The 26,761-nt window shown below is 42.4% G+C and overlaps 1 protein-coding gene across 3 annotated transcripts in view; it reads left to right on the top strand.

Annotated features, from left to right (window-relative positions):
• The window catches only part of DAPK2 (death associated protein kinase 2), a 558,977-nt gene that overhangs the window by 480,691 nt on the left and 51,525 nt on the right, over positions 1 to 26,761 (top strand). For all 3 annotated transcript variants that reach the window (XM_078685202.1, XM_078685200.1, XM_078685201.1), the window contains exons 7-9: positions 2,100 to 2,126; positions 7,496 to 7,648; positions 26,087 to 26,132. In XM_078685202.1, the coding sequence (XP_078541328.1) occupies positions 2,100 to 2,126; positions 7,496 to 7,648; positions 26,087 to 26,132 (226 nt within the window). The remainder of the gene's footprint in view (positions 1 to 2,099; positions 2,127 to 7,495; positions 7,649 to 26,086; positions 26,133 to 26,761) is intronic.

Genomic DNA, 26,761 nt, shown 5'->3' with positions numbered 1-26,761 from the left:
GAATGTTCATTGGAATCTTGTTCTGCGTTTCAGCAGTGTGCACCCTGAAGGTAGGGCCTCACAGTGTTTGTTCCTCTTCTAGTCATTTGGCAAAAAATATTAACATCGTAGAAAAGGGGAGGGGCATTGAGGGATAAAAGTCAAAGCTAATGTGGGTCTTGATACTCCTCTCCCCCCTCGACACAATGGTGACGTCTTCATGTTAGGCTTGCAGATTCTTAATGAACTTAAGGCTTCTGAACACTGTGTGGTGGGCAGGCCCTTCACTCACACCTGAGCATGGGATTCAATTAGGGCACCAGCTGCTATCCCAGACTTGTCCACTGGTGCCCCAAGCACTGGGATGAACAGTGCTCTTACCTCCCTTAGGATTTCACTGTGAGGTTGCAGCCAGTTCAGGGTCCACCAGAGGAAATGTGTCAATTCTGTGACGTCATTGGCTTAAAGGGCTGCGACGGTGCTAGCATTTTGGCAAATCGACAACCATGGTCTTTGAGGTCCATGAGTGTAGTAGGTCACTCTTTGTAACTCTTCAGGGCGAGGTATCTATCACATGATTGGCTTAGAGATCTGTCACTTATTTGATGTGCCTGCCCCTCCGCACCCATACCCTCAGGTGCTGCAACAGATGTTTATCAGGCCTGCTTTGAGGATCAGTTTTGTCCACAACTACCCAAGCACAGAACACCCTGAACTCACTCTGACCTCATAGCTGTTACATTGCTTGCAGCTTTGTGTCAGTGAGCACATTTCTTTTGCTTCAGAACCAGTGTGCCGACCTGCGTTAAGCACTCCGCGTAACTTGGACTAAAGATGCCGGTTGATGTGCCCGAGGCTCAGTCTTAAAGAGAAACACTAGTATTGGGTATTAGTTTCATGATAGCGTTTGCAGAGATGCAGACAACACATCTACAAGAAATGTACATACAGTGACTATCACAATGAAATATCAAGAGTTCAAGTATAAGCTTCTCGGTGATTAACCCTTGTGAAATATCATCTGCCTGCCCAAAGTCCAAAACACTGACAAGCCCGAAGAAGACCAGAAACCAAACTTGATCCTGCAAGAGGAGGCAGAGGAAAGTCTCCAACCCCACACAGTGTGGGTAGAAAATGAACAATAATGTAAAAACGAGGTCAGGTGGAACCGAAAAGAGGAAAAATATCAAACTAAAGCAAGTACAATAGTCGGATGCGAACTGATACAACAAATAGAAGCAAACACAGTTCAATGGAAATACTGCCACTCGCCTTTATGACCCAGAAACCTACCAAAGTGAAAGTGCAAATATAGATGTTAGTAAACACGTCTCCTTAGTCTATGGCCTCCTAAACTCAAAGCCCGAGTAAGCAACTTTTGATGTGAATCATATCTCCTAATAAATTGAGCTCTCTCTTGGCTCTGTTAGATGTTACCATGAGGTGAGTGTGTGTAACCCCTTTTCCTACTTCTGTGTTGTATCTGGAATCATTTATGGTTAGTACTGGGAGTGGTGGGTAACTTTATGAGTAGATGGTCCCTCTGGGATGTGGCATATTGTTGGTCATTTCTTGTAACGTAGGATTATGTAAGAAGAACTGTACTTTTGTGTTTTATTTGGATAATCACTTCAAAATCCACATTTAAGAGGTTGAATCTGCAGTGTTTGCTGAATTTACTTTTAATGAACATCTATACACCTGTAACTAGATGAAAGTAGTGGACAACCTTTCCTCCCACAAATTCATTTTTTGCACTTCGGTGTTTGTTTGGACTTTTGAACAGCATTTCAGCAGCCCCTGATTATTTAAAACCTGTATATCCATCCCCTGTGCGTGTAGAGAGACAGGTTTGCGTAGATGCTGAGACATGGAATTTGCAAACACAATAGAATAGATAATCTGTTTTTGCAGACACGTATTTTGTTTGACTTCCTGTAAAGCAAGGATGACAGCAGTGAATTTCAGCTTTCTGCTAAATAGTTGAAGGTATTGGTTTGGCAGCATTCTTGCATCAAATCTGTTTTAACTCATGCAAGTGATACAATATGTGGTTAAAACTGGATGAATTAGTTGCATTTGTAAAACTTTTATTTTACTGTTTATTCCTTTATTTGCAGGAGCATCGGTGTCATCACTTATATTCTGTGAGTACCACACCCGTCTATCCTCATATGTACACAGCATGTGTCTCAATATATGAATATTCGTGTATTTAACAGCTCTTTTGTGAATTTTGCATTGTGATTTGGAAAGACCAGCCAGACACAACAAGCAGTTGATGAGAGGTATTTTTACTGATATAGAATCGGTACCATTGAGACATATGGTATGACGAAAGAGATAGCTAATTATTTATTTATTTATTTATTTGATGAGTTTTATATAACGCTGGGTAGACCCGGAGGTATCAGAGTGCTTTACATACGGAACAGTGAGTTGCAAGTTACAAACAAAATTATTACATTTGTTACAAAAAGTTACATAAAGGACAAGAGTAACTATTAATTAAAAGAGCATGGAGTAACAGAGGACAGAGTATCATAGGGGATGAAGAGGGTAAGGGGGAAAAGTATAAAGGGGTAAGGAAAGCGGATCAGGACAAGGAAATGAAAAGGGAAAAACAAACCGGTGTTTGGACCTGTAATCTCAGGAACCCAGGATTCGGAGCCAGAAAAAGGAGAGACGAGTGAAGGGGACCTAAGGGGGAGGTGAAAATTCAAGGACTATATGGCTAAGAACGAGGAGCAGTCCTGCGGTAGAGGGATACGTTCGAGGATCGCCAAGATGGAGTCCAATGGGAAGGGGAAGCAGACAAGGGTCGACAAGATGGAGGATCCAAGTTGAGGGGGCCAACAAAAACATCCCGAAATGGCGGGACACACGCAAGTCAAGGCCCAAAATAAACTCCTGAGAGCGTATTTTACGGCATGGAGCTGGAACGGGGACAACTCCAAAAGCGCCGAAGGAGAGCGGAGTGCTGGAGGGAGTAGAACCCCAATGGTCCATCCGAATGCACAGGCTCTGGCTCGCAGGGGCAGTAGTGCCGTAGATCAACACGCCAAGGTCCAGGGAAATCTGCCCAGGTGTTGGGGCAGCGGTCCCCTCAAAAGGGAGGCAGCAACGCAGTCCAGGAGGGTGCGACTCCCAGAAGCAAAGAACAGCCTGGGGGTGACGCGCCGCAGTGCAGCTAATTAAAGTTGATTTTAGCCATCACTTCCTGGGGTACACGGTAGTTGCAGCCATCAATGTTATTCAACAGTACTTATGTTATCTGCCCTAGAAGTGAGCTCAGCCTGCCAGGATTCAAACCTGTGATACATAGGCACCTCGAGATTTCTGCCGTGAGTGCATTAACCAGCTGAGCTAACTTGGCACTTCAGTTTAGTGTCAGAGATCAATCACAGAACCAAGAATCTGGGCGGATTTTTGAGCTCTCAAATATTTTGCAACCTCATTCCAGCTTCACATCACCTAAAAACATTCTAACAGCTTGAACCTTACTCCGTCAACCTGTTGCGGCATATACCACTCTGCAAAACAAGGTCCTAGAGTCTTCTTCCTTCTACGACTACTAACCTTTACAACCTAAACCTTCATAAAACTCTCCTAGTTTGCTCACTGTGTCTAAACTCAGGAGTAAATCTAGCGGCATTTAGCAATCTGTCCCCTTCTTTCCTATGGTTTAAACACACCAATGTGCTTTTCTCTCAATTGGTCCTCGAGTTGACACCACTCCCATCCTTATTCATACATGATGTACATTAGACAATCTCTTCCTCACCCTTCTTGCTCTTTGGAAATCTATATTTCGACCTCTTGCCACAATCAAATGCCTGTTCACCACAATCAACACCTCATAATGACAGATCTCCCTTGATCCACATGTCTTCAGGCCCCTGGGAATTATTAGGGACCTAAAGAACCAGAGCCTTAATCATCCCTTCAGTCCTGTGGTATAGCTCTCTATATTTTCTCACCTTGCTACACTCACCTCCAAGTGTCTTATGATGACTACAGTTGCGTTGTATTATGCAACCAATCATTAATGGAGCACCTGCACTCATTAGTGTTTTCTTCCACTTCATACATAAGTGTTAAATTCCGAATATATACTTTGGCCCTCTTGTGCATAATCAATGTAATACAATTGATTATATTTTATTTGAGTTCTGAAATCTATTACCCACATAGCAGGCTATGTAGACCTCAAAATCATTCTTCCACCGACGCCTCACATAACGGATCATCCAGTATTGATAAAATTAATGGTGGAGGAGTACATATTACTTAGCATATCATTGTTATTTCCTAAAAGTCTCTACAGTGTTTCCTGAACTACAGAACTGGCAAGTCAGCGTTTGCAAGGCTATGTTTGGTATTCACCTCTACATGTACTACTTTTTAGGACTGGGCTCATGTAATCAAAACATTCATAAATAAAAAATGCTTACCAAAATACAAACAAAGACAGACTTTGGTCCAGCTCCCTTCATCCATTGGTCACATTCATATTTTGCTTATGCCCACTAAACCGTACAACTTATGGAAATGAGCAAGCCCAAATTATTCACTTGCCTTCTTGCACTGTGATTGACGGCATTTTGTGTGATCACATGTGCAGTAGCGGCTGTGGTGGAGCGGCGGTGGGGGAGCAAAACCACTCACCTGTGACAGCCAGCCGCCACCTCTCCTCCGTCCTCTTCTTCCTGTCTCTGGTCCAGCAGGAGGAAGCACCCAGGCTCCCAGTCTCCCCTGAGCCAATCACAATGCTGAAATACAGCGTTGTGATTGGTCTGAGCGCCGTAGTTCGGCGAACAGATGAGGACAGGGAGCCTTTGCATGTTCCCCACCAGACTGTTTAATGCAACCTAGTGGGGAGCCACCACTACACATGTACACATCAGTATAAAAAGAGTTAGGGCTAGGGCTGGTGGGCCAATATTACTTTGCCAGTGCGTTTTCCCTTTCATTTTTTATCCTTGTATAATTTTTGGTATAGCCATATGTAAAAAAAAATGTTCATTCAGTTTATAACCATTCATAAACAATAAGAAAAGTAAAATTCTAGAAATGCATAAAAAAGATACAGATTTTTTAAAGATAGTGTAAATTACTAATAATCACACAGTTGAGAAAATATCCTACTGTTTGCCATTTTACATTTACAAATCGATGGCTACTCACTAGTCTGCAATATGTCAGGGATTAAAAAAGCCCCTCTACATCCACTTGTACCAATGTAGGGGCATATTCACAAAGGATATTTTCGACTACAAAAGTAAGTTCATGGCCAAAAATACCTATTTTATGCAGCCAGTAATTTACAAAGAGATTCCTGGTGGGCATAAATACATTTACTACGGTGGATTTCCCTGCGACAAATGCTCAGAAATCTGCAGTAGTAAATCAAACTCATAAGGTGAGAAGTGAGCATTCCAAGGCATGATTTGTCTTTTAAGTTTTGGAATGCCCACAAAAATGTACATTTGTGGGGATTTTCCCTTTCCATTTCCCCTCCCATCCCTTCCACTGTGGAGCTGGTCGGAGGTGTACTCCAGCCAAGAGCTTCAGAAACTCCCTTTCCAGGATGGGAAGGTAAACAGTGCACCCCAAAGTTTGGTGGAGGGGTAGGGATAAGAGTTTTCTCCATGGGGAAAATGATTTCCCTCAGAAATGTGAAAAAAACATGCATTTTTTAAATAGATCTCCAATGCCCACGTGCGGACTTCTACGCTGTGCAGCACTCCATATAGTGGGAATCGGGCCATGCAGGAATTATAACATGACATTCTCAGGAGTACGCCTGAAAGTTTACGCGTGACTCTTCTTTCCAGACATACCACTGAGAATATTAGTGAATAGGAAAAACCATAAAAGTATGTTCAAGCAGCGATGTGTAAATCTCTGCCCGTATTTTTACGTCTTTCTTCCTCAATTCTGCCCATAATTCTATCACTGTACCCGATTTATGACCTCAGAGGTTTCCTTCTGTAGGCTGAGAAGGCACTACTACAGATGAGGTACAACAGGTAACAGAAGATGTCATATAAGTATTGCCAGAGTTAATAAGTTTAACTGCTGAGATCTCCATGCCGGATAGAATGGCGAAATCAAACCTACTAGTAGTTTCAGTCAATAATGGAAAAAATACACAAATTCTTACCTGAGGTTTAAATTCTACCTCTCACTTTTTGAGAGACAAAATGCCATTTGTACATTTGCAATAAAAGCTTTTAAAGCAGATGTCGGTATTGCACTGACACTCATGACTCCAACCCTGTTTTGTAGAATGTTCAGCAGGCAAGGCCCTAGCCTTGGTATATAAATGATTGTGCCCTATTCAATCTAGGACCCATTTGTTGCCCTTGAAAGAATAAAAGAGGCTAAGGTACTCTGCCATGTTTTATGCCTGCACCGTTTTGTCAGATATATTGGCAACCATCATTAGTTTTGAATTTTTAGTTTGCCTCTCACTTGCATTATGTCACTTCTTAGTACTATGAGTCAACGTGCTTGGACAAGGGAGGTGGTAGAGTTTGGTTTTCTTTTGGGAAATATGTTTATTAAACACTAGAACTAATAGGTAATGTTTTGGGTGCGGCACAGATGTTTCTTGCCTAAAGGGTTGTAGCTTTGTTCACCTTCAGTCTGCCCTCCTTAAACATATTTTCTTTATTATAGTAGTATTGTGGAGGAAATTTGCGTGTTCTTCATAGTTACTGCAGATTTGTTACCTTGTACAGGACACTATTTATGCAGCGGTGCCACAGTTTTGACTGGGCCCTACAATTGTGCTGTTAAAATTGGTGCCATCTCATTAGGCTATTTAACTTTCTTTTAAGTTTCTGGTAGATGAGCCAGAAAACACACCGCTGGAATGGAAGTTAAATTTCAAATGTGGGCTGCAGTGTGTATTTATACCACCTAAATATGTTATGATATGGCTGCCAGGAGAACCAATCTGCTGTGACTTGACTGCAATTTAAAAACACTGAGGAAACCATCTTTAATGTATTTAATTATTAGTTTACCTGTAATTATTTGCATTTTAAGGCCACAGAGGAGGATGCTAATGCATATTAAGAAAAAAGGCCACCATATCTATTGAAAAATGATTTAGCCACATTGACCAACTGTCCAAAAGCAGTTTAATTTGTGTATGGTTAAGGTTTCACTGTGTTATCTGCGCCCAACGCCCTTGTACTCCACCGCAGTCAAAAACTACCTGGGACTGCCCTCCCCCTGCAAGCAATTGCTTAATTTGCACCCTGAATAGCATTCTGAGATTTGCTCCGCCAATCAGAATGCATAGACCACTAGTACAAGCTCCTTTATTTTGACGTCATTTTAAGTAGATTAAGGAAGGGACATACATAAAACAGGAATGGTTGGGCTGTTTGTCTGCCTGTGTTGGGTGAGTTGTGGTGGTGGTTGCTAATAATGGTCCACCTGCTACCAGGCGCTGCCTTCTCTGGTACCCTAAGCCTCCATGCATTCTGTTTGTCTCCTTTAGGTTGAGCGGAGCCTCTCCTTTTCTTGGTGACACCAAGCAGGAAACTCTGGCAAACATCACTGCGGTCAGCTATGAATTTGACGAAGAGTTCTTCAGTCATACCAGCGACCTGGCTAAAGATTTCATTCGAAAACTGCTGGTAAAGGAGACCAGGTGAGAGCACATTACATCCTGCAGTATTGTGGCTCTTGAGCCTCCAGAGAACTGCGGTGTTGTCATAACTGAAATGTGGGTGGTGCGGATCTGCCCAGGTAGGGTGTAATGTTCCCTGCCTCTGTTTGTGTGTACATATTTTGCTTCAGAAATATTTGTTTTGATGTCAAGAAATATATGCCGAAAAAGATGCAATGTTTATTCATGCCTAAACATGAACAGTGTCTTCCCCTGGAAGAATACGGGCTAAACCAATGTCTTGCTTATGCAGAGGAGGTATCATCTGCTCTTTTCTCCAGCCCATGGTGGAAAGAGGGACAGGGGAAGCGTCATTGAAAGCCATTGTACACGGCCCTATGCATGCTATACATTTGCGTTCCACAGCCTGCTTGTGTATTTCATTTTATTGGTGTTTGGGGCAGAAAGGGAGGTTTCTATCTCCATTTGAGATTTCGCTCATTCGATCTCAGGTTTTCACTTTTGCGAATACTGACTGTACAGACTTCTTGAAGTAGTTTCACTTCCCTCCCGACCACCAACTTGTCTCCCATTCACAGACCTACAGTAGGCAGGTGTTTCATTCTTTTTTGTGGGACGTGGGTTGAAGATTACCTATTTGTAAGTTCAGAAAATATCTTTCAGGGAAAAACAAAAGATGAAGCTGCAGCATCTGGTAGCTTGTAGCTTTATTCCTATATTAGCTGCACTACAATTAATAACTAGGGCAGGATTGATTGAAAGACATTTGCAGCAGAGGGCCCTGAAAAAGCATGAGGCCTGGTGAATGATGAGAGCCCCAACTCTATTTATTTATTTATTTATAAAGGGAGACAGAGGGAATCTGCAAAACACCTGACAGCCCTGTACGCGAGAACGGCCAGTATGCAGGGGCGACCAAGGGAGATTCATTTCAAGATATTTTAGAACCATCCCACAATCTGACACTACAGGCAATCAGTGGTCCTAAATGTATATTAAGTATAATTCTTCTCATGGTATCCCAAAAGTCCAAGAATTACTTGGGCATTTCTGCACATAGCTCATTTATTTAAAGTTGTGAGAAAACAGCCTTTAAATGAGCTAAAAGTGGAAATAACTTTTAGAAAACAAACCCATATGTTTAAGAATACTGATGTTACTTAAACCCACGTTGCACCTGGCTGGGGGTTGCGGTTCCAACATTACTTTTCTCACTTTTGCCTTTAGTTTTCATGAGGATGATCAGCAATGGCTGTGGCTCAGGGTGGGACGTATGCAGATCATGGAATGTTACTTATCAGAGAGTTTAAATGACAAATATTTAAAAAATAAATTAGTTAGACATCAGGGTCATAATTACAATACAACAACCACATAAACAGTCCACCTGGACACCAGTGGCCTGACGTGTTTGTGGCCTCCTGGTGGTTAGTTATTTTATATATCACCTAAACCATAAAAAGGCATCATGTATTTCTCTTTCATTTTCACATTTTTTCATCCCCGTCTCTCTGTCACCCCATTGAACCTTTTCTCTGCATATCCTACGGGATTCCACAGAATTTGAGCATCACATAAGTACACAAAATCAGTGGCGGTTTCCACATAAGGGGCATAGGGGCGTTGACCCCCTGACTGCAGCCTTACATTACGTACATGCAATGCATTGCACCATACATACAAACAGTATGTATGCCACCACATGGAGCAGCCTCTCCTGGCAAACAGTAGTAGGCGTGGCTTTATTGCCAACTGGCAGCTAGGGTAATTTGACTAAACTGCGCATGTCAGGTTGGCTGGTATTTTGCTTATGGCCAACCCAACACATTCAGTTTATGGTTTCCCTAGACAGAGCTGTCAGCGAGCTGGACAAGCAACACAGCCCCATTGGTCTCAGATGAAGCACTGTGGTCACCTGACCCAGCCAATCCTCGAACTGCTCTTATACTGTGTACTGTTTTAAAAAGCATGAGAGCAGTGCTTTCATTGGCTGAGATGCATGGTGTTTTAGTTTCATTTTGCCCATCCAGCATGCATTGCTCAGCTGTTCACGAGTCATGTAGATTTCAAAGAGACGGGCTCAGGGGATTGGAGCGTCGACTGCTGTCACCAACCTGTTGAGGCCGATTGCTCCTGCAGGACAGGTAAGAGCTGCCAACTCCAGCGTCAACAGAGGAGGCATCACTCTGGATACATTGATATTTTATATGGTGCCCACCACAAGCTGAATTTTGCTTTGCTCATTTTACCTTGGGTGTTACTATGAAGTAAAATAAATCCTCTATTGACCCTGTCCAGATAGAATCGTAACAGAGATTTCTGCTCCTGACACTGGACTCACCAGGCTATCTTTCTGCATTGAATTTAGCCCAGAGATATGCTTAATTCTGACTCATTGAGTCATCCAGTGTTGCTCATAAAATGCTACTGATGAGCGATATCTGGAGGTGCAACTCGATCGTGCACCGTGACGCAGGTATACCATTTTAAGTTTTGTGGTCTCATGGAATGGTGACTTCCCCACAGGGGGCAATTTCATATAATCGCACAATATTAATGTGTAGGATTTCAAGCGTATTTCGGTGCTGTTATGCATCACATATTTTCCCCTGACAACAAAGAGGGCGGTTGACTTTTTGTGTAAATAGCGCAAGCTGCAAATTGGATCATGTCTAGAAGGTTGTGTGTATTTTGTTGCTGGTGAAAGTTGAACACTGGAACCCAACTTCGTCCACACCAGCAGGGCCCACTGAACCAGGCTTGGGGTTGAGTCAGACTCCATACACTTTCAATCCTTGCCTTCTTTGCTGAGACTGCTACAAGGTTCCCACTGTGAAACAGTTCCCACCTTGTTTTGTTTGGTGAAAATAGAACACTGGCCTGCATTGTACTGCATCATTTGTACAGTGCATATCATGCCCTTAAATCAGGTCTAGTAGGAACCTCTGAGACAAAAACTTGCAGCACATTGAACTGCGAGCACATCAAAAAATGAGGAGTGAATGTTGGCAACCTCAAGGTGAAAAGTGCTGTATTCAACGCTAGCCCGCCAAGACATGAAGCATTCACCTCGTGTCTAAATGACCAACTTCTTTTTTAATCCCTAGCTCTCGTTGTGCGGACTAAAATTTTTGAACACGCGCGGGGGGTCCCGAAGCAGTGCAAGTCTTTCACCTGCACACAGTGGAGGTTGTGCAGTTGGTGGAACATGATCCTATCCTTCGATGCAGCACACTAAATATGTAGGCCTTCCTTTTGCAAAGCCACTTCTTGTCCAATGGGAAATCTGCTATATGACGATACAACTGGCCCTATCTACATGCCCTTAACATTTATGCCAAAAACATGGATTGATTTACAAACAATGAATGTTAAAAAAGTTAAGGCAATGCATGTCAGCGATTTAGTTCTCTCTTATTTCACATGTTTTACCTAATCTTGCATTCCCCAAGAGTGTTAGCTATATTATTATGTTGTTTTGCCGTATTTTTCTCAGACATCTTATTACTCCTGCATAGTGCATACTCGGAGCCATGCCAGATATTTATGAGGGGCTTTGTTTGAAAGCTCTGACTCTGAGGCTGAAGCCAAAGCAAAGTGTCTGTCAGTGGTTTGGCTTCTCTGCAGAGCACACAGAACAATGGTCATGTATTCCAGTTGCAATTGAAATTCTGGGGAAATGTGTGTGAAGGGGGTACACAGATGTCAAAATATTTACAAGGCTGAAGGAAAAGCTGTGGGTGCTTCCCGAAGCCTTGTTAGAGCATTTTCTTCCAAAGTTGATGACCCTTGCAGTGCAAGACACTGGTCAAGCTCTTGCTTTAAATGACTTACGTTGTTACTCTGTACAATTTGCATCTTACAGTATCTATTAAACATATTGATGCAGTACGATATGAGACAGATTTTAATGTGTTTAATATTTCAAGACTGTACGTTCCTACTGTTTAGGAAGCCTGGCTTTATCATGAAATTCATTTGCTTTAAAATGCACTATTTGCCAATATTTTTTAATTTTTTCTCAGGAAGAGGACCTACTCTAGACCCCACATTTGTCCATTAGCTTGCTCGATTCTCTTGCTACATAAGGTCATACCCAACTTTTGTGCCTCACCACTTTCAAATGTCACCAGCCGCCACTGCACAAAATATAATATGTGCATGTTTTTGGACTTCATGCTAAAATCATTAATATGGGTTGTAAGTTTTATTGAAGTTTTTCAAGCAGAGTCCTTTCGTTATTTTACCCAAATGCGAGTCTCGGCTCAGCGAGTTCGACAAAAGCTCCATCATCTCTTGCCAGCAAGTTTTTGTTTGCCCTATCTCATCCCTTGTAGTTCAGATGGACCGCCCTGCTTTGATCCTTCTAAAACCACCACCATGCCCTACTCCGCCCCCACAATCCACTGCCACAGTGTTTCTTTCATTCTGCAAATTCTCTGATCTGTATTGAAGAATATTATACCCATATCTTAATTGGTAAGTAATAAAAGTTGCAGAAAAACCATAAGTATCTTGTATGCCAGATCCAGCCTTAATGTGTGATTAATGTATTTAGAATATCACTCTCGGGCACTATAGTAACAATAAAGTAAGGTGTCAACCATCTTCATTGAATATCAGCTGGAAGGCCCTGGTTTGGTCTGCAGGAGTCACCCTGCAACACAAAGTCAAACAGGCAAATATGTTGTTACTGACTGTACTATGTCACCACCTCAGTGTCACTGTTACACAAAGTACCAATTTATATTACACAAGTCTAATCTCCCCACTGCATGGTTTCATGTATTTCACATATTTTGTTTAGCAGTCTTAGTTTTTCACATATCTTTTTCACCCACACACAAATGGGTTGGGTAGAAAATGCAGTTTTTGCTCAAACAAGACTCCTGCTGTTGTCTTGCATGACTTATGCATGCGAGGTATGCCCTCGCACTCAGTTATAACACCTGAAACTTCCTAAGTGCTTATTGCATACTACACACAATTTCACGTAAAGTTTGTGAAAATTATGCTCATTTTAGAAGGCAAAAATTCTACAAGTTCCTTCAATCCTAGTTTCTATGAGGAAGAGAGTGTGCAACATTGACATCTTTGTTTAACATGCAAGTGATGCCACGCAGAAAAGATATACTCACTAAAGCACAATGCTTATACCGGTGCAATCTGAGCAGAAATTAGGAACCTGAGCATTAACTGACAGAGATAACTCTGACTGTTAAGGTGCTGCATCGCAATAGATCATGAAAAGATGTCATCACAACAATGCAGATACAGGACGCAAATCTAGGCCGTTGTACCAAGCTACCACACAGAGACAGTAAAGTGAAACCAACCTGATACTATAAAGCATGTTGGAACCAAGTACATAACAGGAGATTTACAAGGAACCTATAGAGAGTGCTTAATTTGAGACAGTGGTTTCCGGCACTCAGGACCAGCAGTTAATTGTGAACACCAGCACTTATGACAGCCTGCCACATGGTGGCGCTGTTTGTTTAATTTAGAGATGAGCACACCAACAGTTACTTATTAATTGAACATACAATAAAAATGAATAATACCTGCTGCCCAACACCATTCTTATAGCTGTAGGGAACTGGAATAGTCAGTACTGCCATACTCGTGGGAGCATGATGGCTAGTAGTTGTGATGGTACTGTAATTTGCAATGCTGGCAGGGGTAATGGGTGGTGTAAGCTGCAGTGGTCTCCTTGCGAGGGCCCTGGCACTTATTTCATTTTACAAATTAAGGACTGCCTATAGGGAATGCACAGACCTTACTAAACACAGCTAAAACTATTCTCGAGTTTAAGGACTCCAGGAATACCGAAGTAGGAAATCACAGATAATCCGCATGGATTGTTGAGTGTTTATCACATAACCAGAATGTGCACTCACTAAAACAGGAAAGCAGGCAAACTTTAGTGTACATGAAACTAACATTGTTTGTTGTTAAACAGCAAAATGCAGCCTTCAGCTTTGGAGCTACGCAAGCCAAAACAAGAGTACAAATCACAGCTGTCTTGGAGGGCATCAGAAAGCCAAAACAGACTGCAGAGGGAAACACAGAAGTAAATAATTGTGCAGTTTCTGTGAATACAGTAACAGAGCATATATGGATATATATATATATATATATATATTTATATATATATATATATTCAAAAGCAGAGTTACCCTGGAAGAGCTGCCTAGTAAGCGATTAACCCCGCAATTTTCGAAGAAGGCTGCAGAAGGCAGGGTGAATTCAAAACATCAATTTATTCTTGCCATACGCGTTTCAGGATGATGAATCCCTTCCTCAGTGGCACACTCGCTGCTACAACAAACAAGAAATGTCCGCACCATTTTCTCTTTAAAAGTCCTGCCCGAGTGGGCGTGGCCCACCAAAGGGCCTTCTGGGACTCGAAGTGCAGAGTAAGTCCATACGTTGCAGCCCTGTAGTGAAATTGTTATTGAAGCCCCCAGTGGGAAGATGTTCGGCTCACAATGCTTGCCAGTTGCATATTTCACGCCTCACATCGCCTGGGGCTTACTCCCGGAAAGGTTGGAGGCATCGGTGAATGGCTCCCCGGGCCCTCACCTGAGGTGGCAGCTCTTTTGCAGCCGGGGCGGCCGCTATATAATTTCAAAAGCAGAGTTACCCTGGAAGAGCTGCCTAGTAAGCGATTAACCCCGCAATTTTCGAAGAAGGCTGCAGAAGGCAGGGTGAATTCAAAACATCAATTTATTCTTGCCATACGCGTTTCAGGATGATGAATCCCTTCCTCAGTGGCACACTCGCTGCTACAACAAACAAGAAATGTCCGCACCATTTTCTCTTTAAAAGTCCTGCCCGAGTGGGCGTGGCCCACCAAAGGGCCTTCTGGGACTCGAAGTGCAGAGTAAGTCCATACGTTGCAGCCCTGTAGTGAAATTGTTATTGAAGCCCCCAGTGGGAAGATGTTCGGTTCACAATGCTTGCCAGTTGCCAGTATATATCCATATATATATATTAATTGTTTCCCCTTCTTTTATTATTTATTAAACTTTTTCACAACATTACATTCACAGCTTATATAGTGCAGTCACTGCATATAAACATCTTCATATTGCATTGTGTCATATCAGTAAACATTGCCGATACGTTGTATCCCGATTGTCTTATACATTCACTTTGATTATAGTACAATTAAATGGCAACATCCTATTTCTGTATATACCAATTACATACTCAGTTCCCCTAGTCCTCTTTCACAAGTACACCTTCCAGTAGGTGGCTCGTTTAAGCATGATGCCCGCTAAGGAACTGTGCATCTGGCTCCTCGATTATTTCCTCCCACCACATCCTACGCATCTACAATGGTCTATGCCGCATCTGATGTGGCCAAAAGATAGGTCCTCAAGGGTTCCCATATATCCCTAGCTCTAGATGTGGGTGGAAGTAATTCTGCATACGTGATTGATTGTTGTTGTCACAAGATTAGATCTGGGACCGAGTCTTTAAATTTGGGAGCCCTTCCTCTCCCCTATTTACAGGCAACCCTGCGCTTAGCTATCAATAACCCCAGCACTGTATATTTCTTGTCTGCTGTTTCAACTTCTTTAGTGTAGCCCAGAATGGCAGTAATCTGGGATATCTGAAGTGGGACTCCCACCATGTGTGTCATGGCTGCAAATATGTGGTGCCAGTCCTCATTAATTGTTGGGCACTCCCACCCAGGTGTAGAAAGCCAGCTCCTTCCTTTTTACACCACTTGCACTTAGCGCTGTCCCTTAAGTGGAACTTAAACAGTTTGGCCGGGGTATAGTATAGGTGGTGTAAGAACTTATAATGGATCATTCGTAGCCTACTATTAGCTATAATATTGCCAAGTTGCTTACAGCAGTACTCCCATTGCTGGTCCGATAGTGTCGTGCCTAGCTCTGTCTCCCAGTTTGTGCGCGATGGTGTCCGGGGTGCCTTAAAAGCTGTTTGTGTGCTATGAAATATGAGAGAGGTGACGTGCCGAGGTGGCTCCGATTGCAGTAGTTCTTGTAATGGGGGAAAACTTGTGGCTTATGTAGGAACTCTGGGGTGGCCGCCCTTACACTTTGCCTAAGTCTCACAAAGATGAATAACTCCAACCCTGTGGTTGTATATTTGAGGAAGAACGGTTCTTTTGTTAGAAACTTCCCATCTTCGTACAGTTCTCCCCAAGTCTCTACCTGAACTTTATCTAGAACTTGTCTACATGCTCCTTCATAAGTGACTTTCAATTCTGGTTGATATTTTAGAGGCAAACGGTGAACATCGGTGTACCCAGTTTTTGGCTATCTTCCTCCATGCGGTGTTAGTACATGATACTGTGGTGGAATCAGTTTTTTTTAGTCTGTGTGGCAATAATCCCTGACAGGGGGATGGGACCCATGTATTGCATTTCAACTGCTAGATGTATTGATGCCATACTATATTTAAGTATGTTGAAAATTTACAATTGTTGTGCTTTTCACTTTCTGTAACCATAATGTTTCTGAACAGTGGCGGCTGGTGAAATTTGAAAGTGGTGAGGCGTAAAAGTTGGGTATGACTTTTATGTAGCAAGCGATGTAAACAAGCACAATGGACAAACGTGGGGTCCAGGGTGGGCCGTCTGCCCAAGAAAAAATAGAATCAATATTGGCAAATGGTGCAATTAAAGCAAATTCATTTAGTGATAAAGCCAGGCTTATAAATCTGAGGGAACGTATAAACTTGAAATATTAAACACATTAAAACTGCTCCATATCGTATTGCATTAATACGTTTAACAGTTACTGAAATGTGCAAATTGTACTGCACAACAACTTCAGTCCTTTAAGGTGTGTGCTAGCCCCGTGTCTTGCACTGCATGCAGCATCAACTTTGGAAGAAAATGCTCCAACCAGGCTTCTGGAAGCACCCACAGCCTTTCCTTCTGACATCTTTGTACCCCCTTCACAACTATTTCCACAGAATTTCAATTGCAACTGGAATAAATTACCATTGTTATGTGCACTCTGCAGAGAAGCCAAAGCACTGACAGACACTTTACTTTAGCTTCAGACTCAGCGTCAGTGCTTTCAATCAAAGCCCCTCATAAATATCTGGCATGGCTCCAAGTATGCACTATGTCTGAGAAAAATACAGCAACACAACACGGTAATATAGCTAACACTCTTGGGGAATGCAAGATTAGGTAAAACATGTGAAATAACAGAGAACTAAATCGCAGACATGCATTGCCTTAACGTTTTTAACATTCATTGTTTGTAAATCAATCCATGTTTTTGGCATTAATGTTAAGGGCATGAAGATAGAGTCAGTTGTATTGCCATACAGCAGATAGCCGTACATATTTAGTGTGCTGCACGAAGGGTAGGATCATCTTCCACCTGCTGCACAGGCTCCAGGGTGCGCTGGTGAAAGACTTCCACTGTTTTGGGAACCCCAGGCTCATTCCAGAATGTTAGTCCACACAACGAGAACCGAGGATTAGTAAGAAGTTGCAAATCCAGGGTAAATGCCCCATGTCTCGGCGGGCTAGCGACGAACACAGCACTTTTCACCTCGAGGTTGCCAACATTCACTCCTGTCCTTTTGATGTGCTCGCAGTTCAATGTGCAGAAAAACCACACAGTACTAATGGGTAGGATTTCGAGCTCATTTCAGTTCTGTTAAGCATCACACCCTTTCCCCTGACAACAAAGAAGGTGGTTGGCTTTTTGTGTAAATAACGCAAGCTGCAAAATCGATTATGTGTAGAAAGTTGTGTGAATTTTGTCACTCAAGAAAGTTGGGCACTGGAACCTGACTTTGTCCCCACCAGTACTGCCCAATGAACCATGCTTGAGGTGGAGTCAGACGTCATGCTCTTTCAATCTTTGCCTTCTTTGCTGAGACTCCAGCAACGGTGCCACTGTGAAACAGTTGCCATTATTTTTGGGGGGCAAAAAGAGGACACTGGCCTGCATTGTACTGCGGCATTTGTACAGCTGGTATAATACCTTTAAATCAGACCTACTAGGGACTACTGAGACAGATACTTCTAGCTCTTCCTGAGGTGTGTGGATTTCAAGGACTTTAGAAGATAGACTGCTGGCACCAACCTTTCGAGGCTGGCTGCTCCCCCAGGACAGCTTAGAGCTGCCAACTCAAGCGCAGACACTGGAGGCATTGCTCCGGATATATTGATATTTTATATGGCACCCACCGCAAACTGAATTTTGATTTTCTCCTTTTATCATGGGTATTACTAGCAAGCAAAATAAATCCTCCATTGGCCCTGTCCAGTTTCAAATGTGACTGTCAGATTCCTGCACCCTGCACTGGACCCACCAGGCTATGTTTCTGCGTGGAATCTAGACCAGAGATATGCTTGATTCTGACTCACTACGGCATCCAATGGTGTTCATAAAATGCTTCTGGTCAGCGACATCAGGATATACAACTCGATGGTGCACCATGACACAGGTTAAGTATTGTGGTCTAAGTGGAATGCTGATTTCCCCACAGGGAGCAATTTCGGCAAAATGAAACTAAAACACCATGCATCTCAGCCAATGAACACTGCTCTCATGCTTTTTAAAACAGTACACAGTATAAGAGCAGTGCGAGTATTGGCTGGGACAGTTGACCACAGCACTCCATCTGAGACTGATGGGACTGTGTTATTTGTCCAGCTCGCTGACTGCTCTGTCTAGGGAAGCCCTAAACTGTGCATGTCAGGTTGGCCATAAGCAAAGTACCGGCCAACCGGACATGCGCAGTTCAGTCAAACAGCCCTAGCTGCCGGTCGGCAACAAAGCCACGCCTACTACCGTCTGCCAGGAGAGGCAGCTCCGTGTGGTGGCATACATACTGTTTGCATGATGGTTTGATGTAAGTAATGTAATGGCAGCAGTTAGGGTTCAATGACCCTATGTAGAAACCACTGCTGTTTTGAAGATAATCAAAAGAAAAAGACAAATTGCCTATAGGTGTGTTTATCGATAAAAACGTGCATGAATATGATTGTTAAAATAAAATTGCATGCATTTATTTTCATGTAGTGCTGGATATCATTTTTATCTGTTTCTCTTTGGTAAAGCTATATAGTAATTTGTAACTTGTAAGACCAAAACCATGCAGTGATAAATACATAATGTGTGCATGATCGGATAGCAATCTATTTTGTGAATTAAAAATGTGATGCTGCCTCGCCTTGTTCTGGAATTATTATAAGTGCAGACTCCAACTCCTCTGTTTCATTAAGCCTGGTACAGTGCTTCTGGCGTCAGGGTTTTTCAAATCAAAGCTTAAGGAAATCTGAAAGGTGCAGGTTCCAGTTGCAGGTGTTCCAGTGAACACCCAGATCAAAGGGCTGTGCCATACCTCCTCTCCAGTTTTCAAAGAATGTTTATTCTATTATCCCGCTTAAGATCAGAATAAAAAAAAAACATAAGATTGTTGTAAAGAGAAGTTATGATCTAGCAAACATCTCAATGCCCTTTTATAATGATATAATAGAATTGTGGGTTTATTCATTATATTTTTTATCCACTGATTAATAATTGTGGCTGCAAATAAAAAGCAGGTGGTGTAGAGAGACCCAGGCAAAATGGTCAGAGGCAAGGACGACGCCACAGTTTATGTAGAAGGTGCAGTGGCACCGGGGCCTAGAGCTTTGAGGGGCCCATGGATCCCTGACAATTGCTGTATTTTACTACCCCAACAGCAGTCAAAGGGGCTATTTTCTCTGTTTGTACCAGGGCCTATTGCATCCTTGCTACGTTACTGCCGGAGACAGTGTCCTTTAGAGGAAACCGGGCGAGGGCGGGAGGTTCCCTACAGAGGTTCTGAAGGCTGAGGGTACAGGAATAGCCAAAAGCAAGATAATAACAGCTTTTCATACTGCACCTGCTGTGGGACTGTTTGTAACACTTTTGAATTTCATTTTACTTCATGATAGGGTCTTGTTTTGAGCTTTAAATCTTAATTGTAAAGTGCTGAGCACATATACCATTACATCCTTATGCACATTAAGTAATTCAATATGTTCCTACTCTGACTGACTGTTCCCAGAGGAGGTTTTGTAGTATGGTGATGCTGAATGCACATCTGTCACACAATAGCCCCAATGTGTTTAGTTACTACTAGCTTGCCACTTAGTTGAACATTGTCCATTGCTCCAGTTCAAAACGTCCACATTATCAAAGGGAGTCCTCGTGGGATTCAACCTACTACCTCATTTCTCCTTATAGGAAATATGATAGCCTTGTAAATCTGTCCCAAGTGTAAGTTAATACACAATTACGAATCAAATGGATTTCACCAAGTAATGCAGAATGTCTCTGTGCTTAAAATTACTTTATAATAAAAAAAGTATGGTGGACATGGGAGCACCATAATGAACCAGAATTGGTAGTGGGGCACGCAGGAAAAAAAGAGGCAATTTGGGGTTACAAGGGTGGAGGAGTGAACAAGAAGGCTGCAGACTGCAGTTTGTGAAGTAGTAAGATCACAGTGTAGTTGGTGGTGGAGAGAACCAGATCGAGGCTGGGGCTGAGGAGGTTTTCACTTGAATTAACTATAGGTTTTTAATGAAATGGAAGATGGCGAGGAAGGGTGATTGGGTGACAGCAGTAGGACGGGACATGATGAGGTGAAACTGCGATGGGTTCGAAATTATTATTAAAGCTGGCAGGGCCTCGGTACTGAGGCACAGCAGGTAGACTGTTCCGGACTGGGGGAAACTGTGGGGAATAAAGTTCAGGGAATATTTTGAGGCCTATGTTCTACAAGATCTGTGCAGTCATACATAATGATAAAGACTTTGTCATTATGTGTAACTGCAGAGCTCTTGTGAACAAACAATAGCCGTGTAATTTCAGCTCTCCATTTTTGATAATGATATTTTACTGATCTGAAGTTAGAACATTACAAGGGCAATGCAAGTAGGGCGGATTACAATGTCTTAAAAATCACAGATTCGTACATAGACATATAACATTATAACGCCAGAAGTACATGCACACGTGCCTGGAGTGAGCAGGAAAATGAGAAAATGAGCCTCTCTGCCGGTTTTACTGTAAAGGAGCCTCAAAAGTGGCTTTGGTGCATAAAACCCTACAAAACTCTCCTGTAACTGGGAAACATTATAGGTGATCGGCTGAAGCCTTCACCATCAGCATAGCACCAGTTCTTCTCAAATGCTTCCCCGTTGCAAGGCAAAGCCAGTTTGAGCACTTTCCCTTTAATAGAGCTCTGTAAAGAAAAGCTAAGCCAAAATCATTATCTCTCCAGTGATGACGTCCGGATTCAAGGTTCTGACCACCTTTGGCTCCAGGGCACTCTCTGTCTGCAATGATTCAGTTTATAAACTATTCACATTCCCATTACAGCCTTTCCCTGGCCACAGATCATACTACCAGGTCCTGTGGTGCACTGCAACCTGTTATGCATCATTAATCAGGTTTGTGAGCCATCCCATTTTCAATCTCCAAACTCTTCCACAAAAGGCCGATATCTCCAGATACAACACCACAACGTGAGACCAACGGGGCCACATTGCATTGAAGAGACCCACTGTGTCGTTCTGGCTCGAATATTTTCTCTGAGCATGCGCAGAGGCCTATAAGTGCCAACCCTTTCCAGATCACAAACTCAAATTCTCTCCAATATGCTCTCCTGGAACATGGGGTTCTCTAAATATTACCACCAGGTCCAGGATCCAACCTTGTGACATATTGTTTTTTGGGCAAACGTTTGCTGAATGTTTAGGAGCGCCTTCTAGCTCTGTGAATTATGCTTAAAGCTACTTTAGTTTGTGTTTGCATTATAACTATTGCAGAGTGGAGAGGTGTGGCTCACTGGTTAGAGGCGGCAGACCTGTAAGCAGAGAACGGCCCGTGACCAGGGTTCAATTCCCAACGCGGCAGGGTCTTGGACCAGGGTCAACGGACTCGATAATTCTCGCCTCAGTGCCTACTCTAACCAGGGAACACACTCGGTAACTCTGGGCATTAAGCTTGCCTCATCTCTACAACGGCCCCCCACAGATGCCGGGGATGCCTGGTTTCACCCTGGAGACACCCAGAAAGGGACCATCTCACAGGGAAAACCAGGACGGGTTCCCCAGCGGTCTACAGCGCCAGGACACTCGGGTAGAGTAACAGTGCGCTTTACAAGTATCCAACATAACAACAGATTAACCTAAATTGTATTTTATTACAAGCCTGTTTGCATCGCAATTATAATGTAATGATTACTAAATAATAATAACTAAAAAATGTTCACTTAAATAACCTCCCATAGATTTAAATTATCTTAAATTATAATATGTTGCAAACTGCAGATTTTAACAGTTCAACAGCAGTCTTGCTTATTCAATTGCTATTCAATGTTCAGAGATTGTAAAGTTTTTTCTACTGAAATATACCCTTAGAATCACATATAAGTTGCAGGCACCAACGTCCTGGTTATCATCCTGGAACTCCTATGTGACTTTTTGCACTCTCTACTGCACCTGGCAGCATCCCTTTGTTTTTATGAATATGTATATACTATAAATAAATTAATATGTCTCTATGGAACATCATGCTTTGAATTATTGATGGGTATACCTTTTGATTTTGTTTAAAACGCATTTGGCTCTTTTTCATGTTTCTTCCTTTTCAGGATTAAGTCCTATGAAATACTTTTGATTCATTAGCAGTATTTTCTTCAATATAATTATAGGTCTAGGACCAATTCTTTACTATACCATTTGATACCCAGGTCCTGTGGCCGTGTTGGGTGATACCCCATTTTCTTAATGGAGACAGTAGGACAACGCCTTATGCCTGAGACTCCCTATTTGGATAATCCCAAAATGTACTTTAATTCACACATTGTATAGGACAGGAGGTTGGACGGAGGTGGAAGACAGGTCTAGGCGGATCTGATGACGGCCGGTAAACTGAGAACCTTTGACAACTTGACAAACACATACGACCTGGGGCCAGGACAATTTCTGTTACAATCAGCCCTGAAAAGAGTGATGGTGTCCTGTAGGAAACAGATCAGAATGTGGCCCCATGGTGGCACCACTAGAGGTGATATTGTCCAATGGGGGAACTCCAAAGGCCATACAGTATATTTACATGGCAGTCCGGCAACATTATTTTAAAGGGACTTCGGGACACAGTGTGGGTTTGAGCACTGGACACTGACATATAGGATAAGACCTGTGCCCAATGCTTACACTCCGTCAAACAGGTTTAGAAGAATACAAGATTTAGACTTTTCCAATGTAATTACGTCTATCACACTTATCTGACCCAGGAGAGAATTCGGACAATGTATCTGGGAGCAAGAACCTCATGTCCTCGATGCATGGCTGACACCACAGATTATATGCACATGGTGTGGTCCTGCCCGACGATATCCCAGTTTTGGTCACAGGTGGTACAATGCATATCAGAGGTGAATTCTTACATCCTCCCGCTGGACCCCGTCCCTTGCTTGTTAGAAGTGAGATCTGTTAATAAGAGACAGAGGGCCTTGTGCGCTTCCAAAGTCAGGCCTTGATTTTGATGAAAATATGTATAGCAATGAATTGGAAACCTGATGTAGTGCCTCTCTTGAGCCTATGGTGCACTGAGATGGTCTAGTGGACTAGGGCGGAAATGGCTGTTTGCACTGCTCTACAGTACAGGGGAGTCAGGACGGATTCTTTGGGACTCTGGGACTAAATATAGTGGCAATATATCTGCTACCTACAGAAGCAACAGTCCGCTCTTGAGGTTGCTGGTTACGGGACTACACTGTACATAGGGCCTTAATGTAACACATTGCAGTGGTTAATTTGTAAAAATAAATAAGTGCTGGGGCTCTCATCAGGAGCCAGCTTGCACCAGCCCATTTCTCCAGTTAGCGCAGCCTAAAACAGAACCAAATACAGAACCATGAAAGTGTTGGCGTCGGCTCAACATCCTGCAATTCTGGGAAAATCGCTTAATCTCACCGTAAATGAATGTGCCCTTAATTGTTGCTCATGAAAAGCGCCGATGTTGATGATTAAGTTCCAGTGCTGAGCACCTGAAACCACAGGCTCAGTTTAAGTACTGACACATTGTTCCCTTACAGTCTGAATGAAACACTGACATCTGATACTTATTTGTCACAGCATGTGGCTGGCAATAGAATGATGAAGTAAAAATGTAAATAAAGATATATATTAAAAAAAAGGTTGTATGACGTTGCAATGCATGCTTTTACCCCGCATGCTGTTACAATGCAAGTTTTTACAATGACTTGCTGTCGGTGGTGCGCTGTAGTTTGGAATAGTATAATTTACTACTCCAATTCAAGTCTGTGCAACAGTAGGGAAGGTGTTGGAGTTAAACCAAACACCTTATACCCCCAGAGCAAGCCCTTTCGTTGTAATGGCATGTGGGGTAACAGCATGCGTTGTAACAGTTGTTTCCCTTAAACAAAGTGTTCCAAGTCTACTTTTAAAATTGTCGAGAATACACCCAAAATAATTAATGAATAATTAATTAGCAAAATTAGTACTGAATGTCCTTAACCACTCCTCTCACACTCCATTTTTTTATGCATTTTATTGCCCGTTCTTTCAACGTACAACGTATAACTCAGTAAATTACACAGTGCTTGAATAAGCTAGGCATTAGTTTCCCCATGCTTAAGTGGTGACTCGCCGGTAAGTTGTGGATGTTACAACTTTTCTTGAGGTAGACACAGTCACAGAGAAATCTTTGAGAACTGGTTCTTAGTCTCAGTGTCTAACTAGCCCAACGCATGCCTCAAATTCCCCTGTCTAATGATAGTGCTCTCTGATGGTCCCAGACCTATACACCAGCCACCTTCTAGTTTAGAAGCGAACCTCAAAAAGCAGGGCAATGGTGAAGGAAAGAGAGTTTGGGTGAACTCCTAAAGGGAGGTGGAAGAAGAGGGTAGATGAGCATTGCAATTAAGGGAGAAAAAGAGAAAGACGGAGGGAGAAGCAGAGCTAAACAGAGAAGTGAGGAGGAATAGAGAAAGGTCGGGAGAAAGTGAAACACATGGAAAATAGAGAGAGAAAAGAGAGAAATAAGAAAGTACCGGCGAATGGGTCAAGAATAAGAGAGATAGAAATAGGAAATGGAGGTGACAAGAAGGAGGGAATGAGAGGGAAAGAGATAGAAGTGAAAGAAAGTGACTGAAAGACAGCCAGTGGTAGGAAAAGAGTAGGAGAGACAATTCTTGTAGGACCAGGTTCACAGTATTTCCACCTGGAAGGAAGATTTATTCCTACACATTAGAGGAGTTAGGGCCAGATGTATCAAGCGTTTTCCCCGTTTTGCGATTCCCTAAATGAAATGAAGGCAGCAAAAAAAAATTACGACCTGTCTTTAAGGAATCACAAATTACCACCAACTTCAAGTTGGTGGTAATATGTGAATTCAAAGAAAAATTCCCTTTTTCACATATTTCTAGGTGCAATGTGGCGTACATACATGCCCTTAGGGCATGTATGTGCGCAACATTTGCAGCACAAATGCATATTTCAGGGGTGCAACAGGGTGTCCATTTGACACCCTTGCACCCTTGAAATTGCATGCGCAATTTGTGAGTATCTATTGGGTACTCGCAAATTTCGCATGCATTTCCTATTCATTCTTATGGGCCTGTAGGCCCATAGGAATGAATGGGAAGCCATTCCTTATTTGCGACTTGCAATTTGCGAGTCGCAAATAAGAAATGGGTAGGAATCGCAATTTATTTTGCGAAACCTACATACTTTGAATTTTGTGAGTCCATAATAGTGAATCGGTAAAATTTGCTATTATGGACTCGCAAAATGCAATGTTGATACATCTGGCCCTTAATCTCTGAATCTTTTCAGGATGAGAATATACCTGCAAAGGGTTTGCATATACCCACAACCCTGTTTACCAGCTATGTAAGGTCTTCCCATTTTGGAATGTGCACACGCCACCTCCTGTAAGCCCATGTGTTTTCATTAAAATCATTTTCAATGTGAGAGGATCCATTTACAAGTGCAAATTTGCATCTTGTGACTCAGTGAAGTTTAACAAGAATTGATCAGCAGCCATCCAAACGCACCACTGTTTCCAGTTAAAACTCTTCCTCTCCGCATAGCTGGTTTCTCCTGTTTTGCAACCAAATTGATATAGATATTCACAGTTGAATGGGAGTTGTGTCCTATCAGTGTCCATCATGTGGTTGTTTTTGGCCACATCTTGTCCAAAGATCTATCTTTCTTCAGGCAGGAACGTCTGCTTTGTGTCCAAGTTGACTGTCATGCTGTTTAAATCAGTGACTCCAGTTATATCAGATCTGCATGCCTTAGAAATTGCCTGTTGGGGTTTTATATTATACAGCCATTCACAGTTTACAGGTTTGCAGAAACCACATTAGGGTTTTTTGTATTTGTCTCACAGAACCTCAAAGACTTAGAATTTCAGAAAGTCTATTATTTTTTTTCGTCTGCAGAAAACGACTCTCAATCCGGGAAGCCCTTTCTCATCCATGGATCACGGTAAGCGTTATTGTGAGGACACAAACTTGCTGCTTTCTGATTTCTGTGTTGCCTTTGTTTTTGCTGTTTGTCTTTGTTTGCTTTATATAAATGCATGTTGTGGGGTGTGCATTACACTAGGACCAAGACATTCCCAAATCCAGACTCGTTTTATAACTTTGAACTACTACCAGAACATATTTTAGTAGCGGCCATTTTAATTATAAACATTTATTGTTTCCGTGTGTTTGTTTGATTCACATGCTGTTTTATAATACCCTCCTGATTAAAAATCACATTTTGATGTACTTGGCAGGTCTTATAAGGGATTTTGTAGCGAGTGTGACCAACATTTTCATGTAACATTTTGGGATGCATCCTATTGTATTAACAATAACTGGTTTTACCTACAGCAACACTGTAGGTAAACACTTAAATGGAAGTTTGGAGTGTGTACTAACTTACACGCTTACGATTGGTATTTGGAGGATAAGCAGCGCATAGTTGCAGCTTGTACTTACATTTGCCATATGTAAGCGTTCCCTGCTGATCACGTTAATTTGGATAACAATGCATGAATACAGCGGCAGAGAAGCAAAGCGGTGCCAGATCCTTTAAACAGCAGCTCGCTGTGCACCCCTGTCCAAGCA

Source organism: Lissotriton helveticus, chromosome 3_2 (genome assembly GCF_964261635.1).
Source record: "Lissotriton helveticus chromosome 3_2, aLisHel1.1, whole genome shotgun sequence".
NCBI lineage: Eukaryota > Metazoa > Chordata > Amphibia > Caudata > Salamandridae > Lissotriton > Lissotriton helveticus.
Note: the sequence above shows the minus strand (reverse complement) of the source record. Positions and strands in the feature narration are given on the sequence as shown.